General features: G+C 39.0%; 1 protein-coding gene across 1 annotated transcript; it reads right to left on the bottom strand.

Moving 5' to 3' along the window:
- Nucleotides 1-7,228: 7,228 nt before the first annotated feature.
- LOC126667041 (uncharacterized) lies at nucleotides 7,229-13,349 on the bottom strand. Its single transcript, XM_050359986.2, has 6 exons — nucleotides 13,254-13,349; nucleotides 8,715-8,916; nucleotides 8,505-8,637; nucleotides 8,122-8,412; nucleotides 7,918-8,025; nucleotides 7,229-7,669 (listed from the first exon to the last, which is right to left on the bottom strand). The coding sequence occupies exons 2-6, from the start codon at nucleotides 8,912-8,914 to the stop codon at nucleotides 7,229-7,231; spliced, it is 1,173 nt and encodes a 390-aa protein (XP_050215943.1). The 5' UTR covers nucleotides 8,915-8,916; nucleotides 13,254-13,349.
- Between the last annotated feature and the right edge of the window lie 292 nt (nucleotides 13,350-13,641).

Here is a 13,641-nt window from a genome sequence, read left to right as displayed (position 1 = left end):
AGCTCAGGGAGGGGAGTTTGGTTGCGTTTTTTGACCCTATAAGCGTACCGGATGAAGTTGGAACCTGAACAAATGATTTAGACAGCGTTACAGACAATATGAATATTCAATTAGTTTGTTAATCTGACCGTTTTATGTAAGCATTTTGATAGCCCGAAGTAGGCTAGAAAAGGGATTTTTGAAAACTTGAGTTTGACAAGGAATTTTGTTAGCTCGATAAATTATCGGTTATTCGGACAACGTTTCTAGTTGGGATTATTGAAAATCATATAAAAGTTATTTGTTAAATTAATTATCGTTTTATCCTGTTTTTGGGACTTTTCTGCATTCCCCAAAACAGCTCAGGGAGGGGAGTTTGGGTATGTTTTTTGACCCCCTACGCGTACCGGATGAAGTTGGAACCTCAACGGAAGTTTTATAGGGTGTTGAAGACAATAAGAATGTTCAATTAGTTTGGTTGTCAGACTGTTTTAAGTAAGCGTTTTGATAGCCTGAAGTAGGCTAGCAAATGAATTTTTAAAAAGTTGAGTTTAACTAGGAATTCTGTTAGTTCGATAAGTTGTCGGTTATTCAGACAACGTTTCTAGTTGGAATTAATTAAAATAATAGAAGAGTTATTTGATAAATGAATTATCGTTTTATCCCATTTTGGGGCTTTTCTGCATTCCCCAAAACAGCTCAGGGAGGGGAGTTTGGGTATGTTTTTTGACCCCCTAGGCGTACCGGATGAAGTTGGAACCTAGACGGAAGTTTTAGAGGGTGTTGAAGAAAATAAGAATGTTCAATTAGTTTGGTAACCAGACTGTTTTAAGCAAGCGTTTTGATAGCCCGGAGTAGGTTAGAAAAAGGATTTTTGGAAAGTTGAGTTTAACTAGGAATTTTATTAGCTCGATAAGTTATCAGTTATTCGAACAACGTTTCTAGTTGGGCTTAATTAAAATATTAGAAGAGTTATTTGATAAATGAATTTTCGTTTTATCCCATTTTTGAGGTTTTTCTGCAATCCCCAAAACAGCTCAGGGAGGGGAGTTTGGGTGCGTTTTTTGACCCTATAAGCGTACCGGATGAAGTTGGAACCTGAACAAAAGATTTAGACAGTGTTACAGACAATATGAATATTCAATTAGTTTGTTAATCAGACCGTTTTATGTAAGAATTTTGATAGCCCGAAGTAGCCTAGAAAATGGATTTTTGAAAGTTGAGTTTAACTAGGAATTTTGTTAGGTCGATAAGTTATCTGTTATTGGGACAACATTTCTAGTTGGGATTATTTAAAATCATAGAAAAGTTATTTGATAAATAAATTATCGTTTTATCCTCTTTTTGGGGTTTTTGTGCATTCCCCAAAACAGCTCAGGGAAGGGAGTTTGAGTGCGTTTTTTAACCCTATAAGCGTACCGGATGAAGTTGGAACCTGTACAAAAGATCTAGACAGTGTTACAGAAAATATGAATATTCAATTAGTTTGTTAATCAGACCGTTTTATTTAAGCAATTTGATAGCCCGAAGTAGGCTAGAAAAGGGATTTTTGAAAAGTTGAGTTTAACTAGGAATTTTGTTAGCTCGATAAGTTATCGGTTATTCAGACAACGTTTCTAGTTGGGATTATATAAAATCATAGAAAAGTTTATTTGATAAATAAATTATCGTTTTATCCCGTTTTTGGAGCTCTTCTGCATTCCCCAAAACAGCGCAAGGAGGGAAGTTTGGGTGCGTTTTTTAACCCTATAAGCGTACCAGATGAAGTTGGAACCTGAACAAAAGATCTAGAAAGTGTTACAGACAATATGAATATTCAATTAGTTTGTTAATCAGACCGTTTTATTTAAGCATTTTGATAGCCCGAAGTAGGCTAGAAAAGGGATTTTTGAAAACTTGAGTTTGACTAGGAATTTTGTTATCTCGATAAATTATCGGTTATTCGGACAACGTTTCTAGTTGGGATTATTGAAAATCATATAAAATTTATTTGATAAATTAATTATCGTTTTATCCTGTTTTTGGGACTTTTCTGCATTCCCCAAAACAGCTCAGGGAGGCGAGTTTGGGTATGTTTTTTGACCCCCTACACGTACCGGATGAAGTTGGAACCTCAACGGAAGTTTTAGAGGGTGTTGAAGACAATAAGAATGTTCAATTAGTTTGGTAATCGGACTGTTTTAAGTAAGCGTTTTGATAGCCCGAAGTAGGCTAGAAAAGGAATTTTTAAAAAGTTGAGTTTAACTAGGAATTCTGTTAGCTCGATAAGTTATCGGTTATTCAGACAACGTTTCTAGTTGGGATTAATTAAAATAATAGAAGAGTTATTTGATAAATGAATTATCGTTTTATCCCATTTTTGGGGCTTTTCTGCATTCCCCAAAACAGCTCAGGGAGGGGAGTTTGGGTGCGTTTTTTTGACCCTATAAGCGTACATGATGAAGTTGGAACCTGAACGGAAGTTTTAGAGGGTGTTGAAGACAATAAGAATGTTCAATTAGTTTGTTAATCAGACCGTTTTATGTAAGCATTTTGATACCCTGAAGTAGGCTAGAAAAGGCATTTTGAAAAGTTGAGTTTAACTAGGAATTTTATAAGGTCGATAAGTTATCTGTTATTAGGACAACATTTCTAGTTGGGATTATTTAAAATCATAGAAAAGTTATTTGATAAATAAATTATCGTTTTATCCCGTTTTTGGAGTTTTTGTGCATTCCCCAAAACAGCTCAGGGAGGGGAGTTTGGGTGCGTTTTTTAACCCTATAAGCGTACCGGATGAATTTGGAACCTCAACAAAAGATTTAGACAGTGTTACAGACAATATGAATATTCATTTAGTTTGTTAATCAGACCGTTTTATGTAAGCATTTTGATAGCCCGAAGTAGGCTAGAAAAGGGATTTTTAAAAAGTTGATCGTTTAACTAGGAATTTTGTTAGCTCGATAAGTTATCTGTTATTGGGAAAACATTTCTAGTTGGGATTATTTAAAATCATAGAAAAGTTATTTGATAAATAAATTATCGTTTTATCCCGTTTTTGGGGTTTTTGTGCATTCCCCAAAACAGCTCAGGGAGGGGAGTTTGCTTGCGTTTTTTGACCCTATAAGCGTACCAGATGAAGTTGGAACCTGAACAAACGATTTAGAAAGCGTTACAGACAATATGAATATTCAATTAGTTTGTTAATCAGATCGTTTTATGTAAGCAATTTGATAGCCCGAAGTAGGCTAGAAAAGGGATTTTTGAAAACTTTAGTTTGACTAGGAATTTTGTTTGCTCGATAAATTATCGGTTATTAGGACAACGTTTCTAGTTGGGATTATTGAAAATCATATAAAATTTATTTGATAAATGAATTATCGTTTTGTCCTGTTTTTGGGGCTTTTCTGCATTCCCCAAAACAGCTCAGGGAGGGGAGTTTGGATATGTTTTTTGACCCCCTACGCGTACCAGATGAAGTTGGAACATCAACGGAAGTTTTAGAGGGTGTTGAAGACAATAAGAATGTTGAATTAGTTTGGTAATCAGACTGTTTTAAGTAAGCATTTTGATATCCCGAAGTAGGCTAGAAAAGGGATTTTTGAAAAGTTGAGTTTAACTAGGAATTTTGTTAGCTCGATAAGTTATCTATTATTGGGACAACATTTCTAGTTGGGATTATTTAAAATCATAGAAACGTTATTTGATAAATAAATTATCGTTTTATCCCGTTTTGGGGTTTTTGTACATTCCTCAAAACAGCTTAGGGAGGGGAGTTTGGGTGCGTTTTTTAACCCTATAAGCGTACCGGATGAATTTGGAACCTTAACAAAAGATTTAGACAGTGTTACAGACAATATGAATATTCATTTAGTTTGTTAATCAGACCGTTTTATGTAAGCATTTTGATAGCCCGAAGTAGGCTAGAAAAGGGATTTTTGAAAAGCTGATCGTTTAACTAGGAATTTTGTTAGCTCGATAAGTTATCTGTTATTGGGAAAACATTTCTAGTTGGGATTATTTAAAATCATAGAAAAGATATTTGACAAATAAATTATCGTTTTATCCCGTTTTTGGAGTTTTTGTGTATTACCCAAAACAGCTCAGGGAGGAGAGTTTGGTTGCGTTTTTTGACCCTATAAGCGTACCGGATGAAGTTGGAACCTGAACAAACGATTTAGACAGCGTTACAGACAATATGAATATTCAATTAGTTTATTAATCAGACCGTTTTATATAAGTATTTTGATAGCCCGAAGTAGGCTAGAAAAGGGATTTTTGAAAACTTGAGTTTGACTAGGAATTTTGTTAGCTCGATAAATTATCGGTTATTATGACAACGTTTCTAGTTTGGATTATTGAAAATCATATAAAATTTATTTGATAAATTAATTATCGTTTTATCCTGTTTTTTGGGCTTTTCTGCATTCCCCAAAACAGCTCAGGGAGGGGAGTTTGGGTATGTTTTTTGACCCCCTACGCGTACCGGATGAAGTTGGAACCTTAACGGAAGTTTTAGAGGGTGTTGAAGACAATAAGAATGTTCAATTAGTTTGGTAATCCGACTGTTTTAAGTAAGCGTTTTGATAGCCCGAAGTAGGCTAGAAAAGGAATTTTTAAAAAGTTGAGTTTAACTAGGAATTCTGTTAGCTCGATAAGTTATCGGTTATTCCGGCAACGTTTCTAGTTGGGCTTAATTAAAATAATAAAAGAGTTATTTGATAAATGAATTATCGTTTTATCCCATTTTTGGGGCTTTTCTGCATTCCCCAAAACAGCTCAGGGAGGGGAGTTTGGGTATGTTTTTTGACCCCCTAGGCGTACCGGATGAAGTTGGAACCTAGACGGAAGTTTTAGAGGATGTTGAAGTAAATAAGAATGTTCAATTAGTTTGGTAACCAGACTGTTTTAAGCAAGCGTTTTGATAGCCCGGAGTAGGTTAGAAAAAGGATTTTTGGAAAATTGAGTTTAACTAGGAATTTTATTAGCTCGATAAGTTATCAGTTATTCGAACAACGTTTCTAGTTGGGCTTAATTAAAATATTAGAAGAGTTATTTGATAAATGAATTTTCGTTTTATCCCATTTTTGAGGTTTTTCTGCAATCCCCAAAACAGCTCAGGGAGGGGAGTTTGGGTGCGTTTTTTGACCCTATAAGCGTACCGGATGAAGTTGGAACCTGAACAAAAGATTTAGACAGTGTTACAGACAATATGAATATTCAATTAGTTTGTTAATCAGACCGTTTTATGTAAGAATTTTGATAGCCCGAAGTAGCCTAGAAAATGGATTTTTGAAAGTTGAGTTTAACTAGGAATTTTGTTAGGTCGATAAGTTATCTGTTATTGGGACAACATTTCTAGTTGGGATTATTTAAAATCATAGAAAAGTTATTGTATAAATAAATTATCGTTTTATCCCCTTTTTGGGGTTTTTGTGCATTCCCCAAAACAGCTCAGGGAAGGGAGTTTGAGTGCGTTTTTTAACCCTATAAGCGTACCGGATGAAGTTGGAACTTGTACAAAAGATCTAGACAGTGTTACAGAAAATATGAATATTCAATTAGTTTGTTAATCAGACCGTTTTATTTAAGCATTTTGATAGCCCGAAGTAGGCTAGAAAAAGGGATTTATGAAAAGTTGAGTTTAACTAGGAATTTTGTTAGCTCGATAAGTTATCGGTTATTCGGACAACGTTTCTAGTTGGGATTATATAAAATCATAGAGAAGTTTATTTGATAAATAAATTATCGTTTTATCCCGTTTTTGGAGCTCTTCTGCATTCCCCAAAACAGCGCAGGGAGGGAAGTTTGGGTGCGTTTTTTTGACCCTATAAGCGTACATGATGAAGTTGGAACCTGAACAAAAGATCTAGAAAGCGTTACAGACAATATGAATATTCAATTAGTTTGTTAATCAGACCGTTTTATGTAAGCATTTTGATAGCCCGAAGTAGGCTAGAAAAGGGATTTTTGAAAACTTGAGTTTGACTAGGAATTTTGTTTGCTCGATAAATTATCGGTTATTCGGACAACGTTTCTAGTTGGGATTATTGAAAATCATATAAAATTTATTTGATAAATTAATTATCGTTTTATCCTGTTTTTGGGACTTTTCTGCATTCCCCAAAACAGCTCAGGGAGGCGAGTTTGGGTATGTTTTTTGACCCCCTACGCGTACCGGATGAAGTTGGAACCTCAACGGAAGTTTTAGAGGGTGTTGAAGACAATAAGAATGTTCAATTAGTTTGGTAATCGGACTGTTTTAAGTAAGCGTTTTGATAGCCCGAAGTAGGCTAGAAAAGGAATTTTTAAAAAGTTGAGTTTAACTAGGAATTCTGTTAGCTCGATAAGTTATCAGTTATTCAGACAACGTTTCTAGTTGGGATTAATTAAAATAATAGAAGAGTTATTTGATAAATGAATTATCGTTTTATCCCATTTTTGGGGCTTTTCTGCATTCCCCAAAACAGCTCAGGGAGGGGAGTTTGGGTGCGTTTTTTTGACCCTATAAGCGTACATGATGAAGTTGGAACCTGAACGGAAGTTTTAGAGGGTGCACTACAAGAATGTCCGGTGTTAGCGACGGAAATTTCCGTCACTAACACATGAAAATCCGTCGGTAAACTTAGTTACCGACGGACTGCCGACGGATACCATCCGTCGGCACGCTTTTCGTCGGCATTCATTGGCGACAAAAACTATCCGTCGGGAAATGTCACCGACGGAAACATAGTGGTCGGTAAATATATAAATCCGTCGGTGGGTTGTGACTAACACACCGACGAAGATCCGACGTTTTACCGACCGATATTTCCGTCGGCAAATATTGCGACGGATAATCGTCGGTAAAACTGTCGGTGAAAGAGGGCCGTTGCCGACGTTGATCCGACGATATACCGACGGATATTCCGTCGGGAATATATACCGACGGACCATCCGTCGGTAAATTCCGTCGCCCCTTGTTTTCTTTACCGACGAATAATCCGTCGGTAGTTGTTGTCGGAACATGGTATTAAATTACCGACGGATTATTCCGTCGGTAAAGTAGAAATCCGTCGGTAATACGGCTTCATTTCCGACAAAAAAATTGTCGTTTTCCTGCCCATTATGGGTTGTTTTTTGTCTATTATACCTGTGCAGAATTACAAAAATAAGATACACATACAAACAGACTAAATAAGAATCAAAAGTATCTATATATAAATACGGAATAAGCGTTAACAAATTTGTCGATGTTTATAAGCATAATACTGTATAGGAATACAAAAAACTAGAGTCTAGTAATATCCTCGTCATCTGGACCTGAGGGGGGCTGCGGGGGGCGCATGGCTTCTGGTAGAGTGCTCATCATCTTTGCCAGCTCCGAGCGGACCCTCTCAGCAATCCGCTCGTCGACGGAAGACTCCACATCCCTCTGAATCTCTTCCCGCATCCCTTGCACCCGAGCGGATACCTCTCTCTGGATCCGCTCCTCGATATCCTCAGTCGAGTGAGTCTGCTGGGACGACGAGCATGAGCCGCGGCGTACACCGGTGCCCTTGAATGACGCGATGTACGAAGCTGCAGCTGAACCAACTCCGTAAACCCGCTGCTTCTTCACCGCCTCGAGAGACAAGAACAGTTCGTTCTCGTCGATGGACTGCGGGGTCGACGAACTGCCCTCAGCCGGGGAGGACTGGGTCGCAGCTGCACGCTCTGCAAGGAAACGCTCCTGAAAAAATAAACAAGTAGTCAAGTTAGTACGATTTCGATAATCGAAAACAGAAATAGTTAAACTTTAAATTCCTAACTAAAATTCGGCAGCATCTCCTCTATAATACGAGCATCACCCATTTTCAGGGACTTCCTGCAAACAAACATGGACTACATACAGTTCACAGTTCACAATTTATATTTCACATGTTTTAATTAACTACAATCAAGTAATAACGATTCAATTTCAAGTTACATCAGACTTACATGCTTATCCTGCGACCTCTTGTCGACAAACTTGTTCCGATCGTCCTTTGTCGAGTGCATACGAACATGCAACTCAGCAAATGTCGCAGGACGACCGAGCTCCTGACTCTGAGACAAAAATCATAAATTTAATTCGATATAAATAATGAACATTTAAACACTATAATCATTTAAGTCTGAAGAATACAAATTTAGAAAAATTACCAAAACGGTCATATGCTTCACAGCTGAGCGCGATCCTGCCGTGTGGCGCACCGGTCCAGTCCCGGGCCCTGACGGCTCACTCATCCTGTTAGCCCGAGCGATGGCGGACTTCCTCTTCGCCGCAGCCGTATCCCAAATCGCATTCCATGCCGCCCAAATATCATCTGTGACACTGTTATCCCTAACACTCTTCATCGCGTGAATTGTGTCCTTGTAACGATTAGCAGCATGTCTCATAAAGACATCTCTAATCGCCTGCTCGGGGTAGATGGAGTCCCACCAAAACTTCTTCTGCACGTATTTAACATATGAATAGATAATTAATTAGTAAATTTAAATAATATGAAACTTAAAATTGAATAAAATGTTAATGTAAATATTACCTTGAACTCCTCCCAGTAGAACGTCTTCTGCTCCGCCTTCAATCCCTTCCAGGAAGAACCTTCTATGAACCAGCAGGAACGAAAGATGTCCAGCAAGCCTCTGGAGACCTTCCCGCTGTCATGTAGCCGCTCCCTATCATTTCAAAACATAAAATTAGTTAAATAGTGTTTTATAACTAAACTTTAAAAAATGGATAACAGTGATAATACCTTAGAGCGTCAGGTGCGACCTTTAACCTCCCCGAGGCATCAATCTCGTACTCGACCTGCTGCTGGGCCTCCCTCTGCGGCCCAGGCGCCGCCTGAAGCTGCGGATCGTCCCCGTCAGGTGGAGCGTCTGTGGGGGCAGTGTCTCTCGGATCTCTCTGATGACGGTCCTGAACATGTCTGCGGCTACCCTGACCCCTCATATCTACAAAGAAGTAGATATGCACATACAATTTCATACATAAATAACAAATATTAATAAATAATTAATCAATTCGTCGATAAACATACATATAAAAACATAAATATCAGTCATTAATGCATGTAACAATACTAGTCATATAGATTCTATTACATTAATTAGCCTACACTACAACTCTTCGTAGTCCTCCGCTTCGTCTGATGAGGATGGTAGAAAATCATCGGCTGTCTCTGCTGTTGGCGCCGTTTCCAACGCCTCCTCATCTGCTTCCTCGTCCGGGTCAACCAAATTAGTCGGATTATCAGCTGTTTCCACATTAAGAGCATGTTCTACGACGTCGTCCTGGAAAGCCAGAATAACCTCATCTGGCATGTCAAGCTCAGATCTAGCCTTTATCCTGCATACTGCCCACCAGTCCTTTTTATCTCGTCTTTTACTTGGGTATGGTAAGTAATGGACTTGACCGGCCTGTTCGGCTAGAATAAAAGGTTCGTACTTGTTGTACCTCCTTCTGTGATTAACGTCTACCATGTTGTATCGACGATGCACTGACATACCCACGTTTGGAGTTGGATCGAACCAATCGCATTTAAATAGGACGGTCCTTTTAATTGGGAGCGCTGGATACTCTATCTCAATAATGTCAGTCAGCATTCCATAAAAGTCGCTTACGGCTGGATCGAATAGAGACCCTTTAACACAAACTCCACTATTCATAGTAACTCGATCCTCGCCATAATCTTGAGTATTGAATTTGAACCCGTTTACACGATATCCCTTATATGTTTTGACTGATCTAAGTGGGCCTTTCGCAAGACTTAGAATATAGGGATTCATACATGTAGCTGGGTCCTTCACCTGGAGGACAGTAAACATTTACATGAGTTGGCAATTAAAACGAACGAGAAATAAAAGAAGCCGTACGTTGCCAATACTTACATGTCCTTCAAACCAGGACACAAATTCCCTTTCTAACTTTCCTTCAACTTCGATCCGCGTGATCGCAGGGTTGATTGCATGCAATTCGTCTTCGAAAACACTTTCAGAAGAATACATCAGAATTTGTGAGCTGGCGCATTAAATTTTGTAACTCAGTAATATATTGAAATGTGTAGAAGCAATGCTTACTCTCTGTAAGGTTCGATTTCCGCACAATTCAAAAGGACGTAACTCCGGGCGGCGACATATTCATACTCGTCCAGATGTCTTTTGCGGCAGGCACCTATGGGTTCCCCAACTGTTCTAAAAATTGAAAGTCGGTCGACATCATCATCCATATCGGTATCGAATACCTCATTTCTTTGCAGTCGACAGGGTAACGTCGGATCACCATCCGTGAAATAAAAAGAGGCAAATTTTGCTGTTTCCTCCATTAGGTATCCGCTACTAATGCTGCCTTCCACCCGACTTTTGTTGGATACCTTTTTTTTCAATTTCCGCAAATATCTGTTCAATCATGAATTGATTAATACAATTAAACACTTCAAACAAAAACCGATGAATATAAAAGATATTTATTTACATCACCTTTCAAATGGATACATCCACCGATACTGAACCGGTCCAGCCATTCTAGCTTCGTATGGCAGATGAACAGGAAGATGTTCCATCGAATCAAAAAAGCTGGGAGGAAATATGCGTTCCAACTTGCAAAGTATCTTCGGGATTTCTTCTTCCATACGTTTCAGATCCTCGCCCTTAAGTGATGTAGCAGTTAACTCCCTGAAGAAGATACTCAACTCTGCTATAGGCTCCCATATCTCTTTTGGGAGAAGCTCACGCAGCGCAATTGGTAGGAGTCGCTGCATAAACACATGACAGTCGTGGCTTTTCATGCCCATCATTTTCTGTTTGGTTGAATCAACACACCGAGACAAGTTTGACACGTAGCCATCCGGGAATTTAATTTGCTGAATCCATTCTAGCAATAATTTTTTTTGCTCCTTGTCCAGAGCATACAGTGCCTTCGGATATCTACCAGTAGTTGGGTCTTGTGCTAGTTCCGGACGATCGCAAAAATCATTTAACTCTGCCCTTGATTTTGCATGGTCCTTTGTCTTTCCAGGAACATTCAGCACGGTATTGAAAACGTTGTCAAAAACATTTTTCTCGATATGCATGACATCCAAATTATGCCGAATCACATTTGTTCTCCAATACGGCAAATCCCAAAATATACTTTTTCTGTTCCAACCACACTTCTTCGACAAGTCGGCATTAATAACTTCTGCATGGGGCTCATATGCCCTCCTAAAGCCTAGGTGATCCACCTCTGCCAACAGTTCATCTCCTGTTTTCACCCTACGAAAATGGTTTTTTTCTTGTTTACCTTTTCGAAAATCGGTGACATTTCGACGAAAACGGTGCCCCGGAGGTAGAAACTTTCTGTGGCAGTCAAACCACGATTGTTTACCACTCTTAGTAAGCGTGAATGCATTCGTATCTTCCATGCAATATGGACATGCCAATCTACCTGATGTGCTCCAACCAGATAGCATTGAATAGGCCGGGAAATCATTAATTGTCCACATAAGGGCCGCTTTCATCTGAAAGTTCTGACGCTTGTGAATATCAAAGGTCCGGATCCCAGATTCCCACAATTGGTTTAACTCTGCTATCAACGGATGGAGGAAAATGTCCATAGTGTTTTTCGGATTACGCGGACCCGGGACAAGTATCGTTAAAAACATGAACTCATCCTTCATGCACATGCCTGGCGGCAGATTATAAGGCGTCACAATTACCGGCCATGAAGAATAAGGTGACCCGAAACTGCCAAACGGTTGAAACCCATCAGTGCATAAGCCAAGTCTAACATTTCGAGGTTCGTCAACAAAATCCGTATGCAACTCACTAAACCGTTTCCAGGCTGGAGAATCAGACGGATGACACATTTTCCCGTCTTCCATTTCATGTTCGGCGTGCCATGTCATATGCCCAGCTGTGGCTTTCGACGCATACAACCTCTGCAGCCTCGGAGTAATTGGAAAATAAAACATCTTCTTATATGGCACGTTGGCCTTTCGTTTTCTGGAAGAATTGCTTTTGGTAACTGGTTTCCACCGTTCGTGGCCACACACTTTACAACACGTTAAAGCCTCATCTTCCCCCCAGAAAAGCATGCAGTTGTAAAAACAGCATTCAATAACCTCCACCGGCAACCCCAAACCTTTCACCAGCTTTTTAATTTTAGCAAAATTTGCTGGCATCTTGTTCTCCTCTGGCAGCAATTCTTGCATTAAACTACAAATGTCGTCAATTAAAGCAACTGAACCCTGATGGCGACATTTAATGTCCAATATGTTAGTTGCTGCGGACAAAGGGGAATGTCTGTTATTCCCGGGCCATATTTCTTCTTCCGCCGAACGCATCATATCATAAAATCTCTGGGCTTCCTGATTAGGAGGCTCTTCATCAGTAAACATTTCAGGACCAGCTGCATCGATCACCATTCTCTGAACTGCATCAAAACCATCCTCGTCATTTCCGTAGTCAAACTGATCGTAATTACCCGATGGCAGTGCCCAAGGAGGAGGATTCAAGACAGTGCCCTCACCGTGATGAACCCACACTTGGTAATCTTCAACAAACCCAGACTGCAACACATGTAACTTGACATCTTCTGGATCTCGGTAATTTGTGTTTCTGCATTTTCTCCTAGAGTACGGGCATTTTATTTTTGCCCCACTCTTACATTCAGGATGTCGTAAAGCAAACTCGACAAACTCCTCAACCTTATCAAAAAATCCTTCCGCTAGCAATCCATTACTATGTCTAATATACATCCAACTGCGGTCCTGATTCATGTCTGTTGCACAAATAATTAGGTGGTTTACAGGCTCAAGGATAGCAACGTCAATGAAATTGACTGCTAAAAGGGTATGGACCTATCCCATTCGCAAAACTGGCGCCCCGTAACCCGACCACCATATATGTGTAGGAACGGAAAAAAATATTCGGCAGCCTTCCGGCGTCGTTCTCCTTAAGTGCGCTATGTACTATATCCCGAGTAACGCTGATTAAATATTCTGTGAAGAACAAGAGTTACGCGGTATATACCAATATGCACCCGGAGAACAAACGCTAGAAAAACCACAAAATATTTTTCTACCGTAACTACGCATATATTTTTTCGGCAGTCAGATTACGGAAGCACGAGTTTTGCGAACTGTACAAACTGTACAATCCCGCGACATTCAATAGATTGAAGTCACGAGACGGGAAATCTACGGCTAGGATTACGATTTTATTCGGTGGGAATAAAATCGTGTTTAATTAATTAAATTGAAGTGTTTTTAATCTAACTATGTAAATAAAATACAAAAAGAAATAAAACCTACTTGTTGTAGGGCAGAACCGCACGCCAACGCTGGATCCCGGTCAGAAAAATCGGAGCAGGCGTCTACTGTCACCGGCTATCAGGAATCCACAGCAGAGAGAGGTCTACAATAAAATTGTAATCTAATTGTTAATCTAATTGTTATTATTTTCTAATCTAATTGCTATTATTTTCTAACAAAAATCGGACAGCATTTCCCCTAAAAATGAGCATCGCCCATTTTTCAGGGAAAACCTGCAAGCAAATAAAACATATAAGAAAATATCCAACATACCAAACATTTCCAAAATTATTATATTAAGTAATTAATATAAAATAAAATAATTTATCCATAATTTAGTAATCATATTAAAATTGAACTAATTCTATTACAATTTAACATAGACTAA

The sequence above is a fragment of the Mercurialis annua genome, linkage group LG2, assembly GCF_937616625.2.
Source record: "Mercurialis annua linkage group LG2, ddMerAnnu1.2, whole genome shotgun sequence".
NCBI lineage: Eukaryota > Viridiplantae > Streptophyta > Magnoliopsida > Malpighiales > Euphorbiaceae > Mercurialis > Mercurialis annua.
This window is presented reverse-complemented; position numbering and strand designations above follow the sequence as displayed.

Bases quoted from the DNA above. Each gene is read 5' to 3' on its own strand.
- LOC126667041 (XM_050359986.2), bottom strand. From the start codon at position 8,914: ATGAGGGGTCAGGGTAGCCGCAGACATGTTCAGGACCGTCATCAGAGA. The intron at 8,413-8,504 runs GTAATATTTACA...AAATACGTGCAG, and splicing joins TCTACTGGGAGGAGTTCAAG to AAGAAGTTTTGGTGGGACTC. The intron at 7,670-7,917 runs GTAAGTCTGATG...TTATTTTTTCAG, and splicing joins AGAGGTCGCAGGATAAGCAT to GAGCGTTTCCTTGCAGAGCG.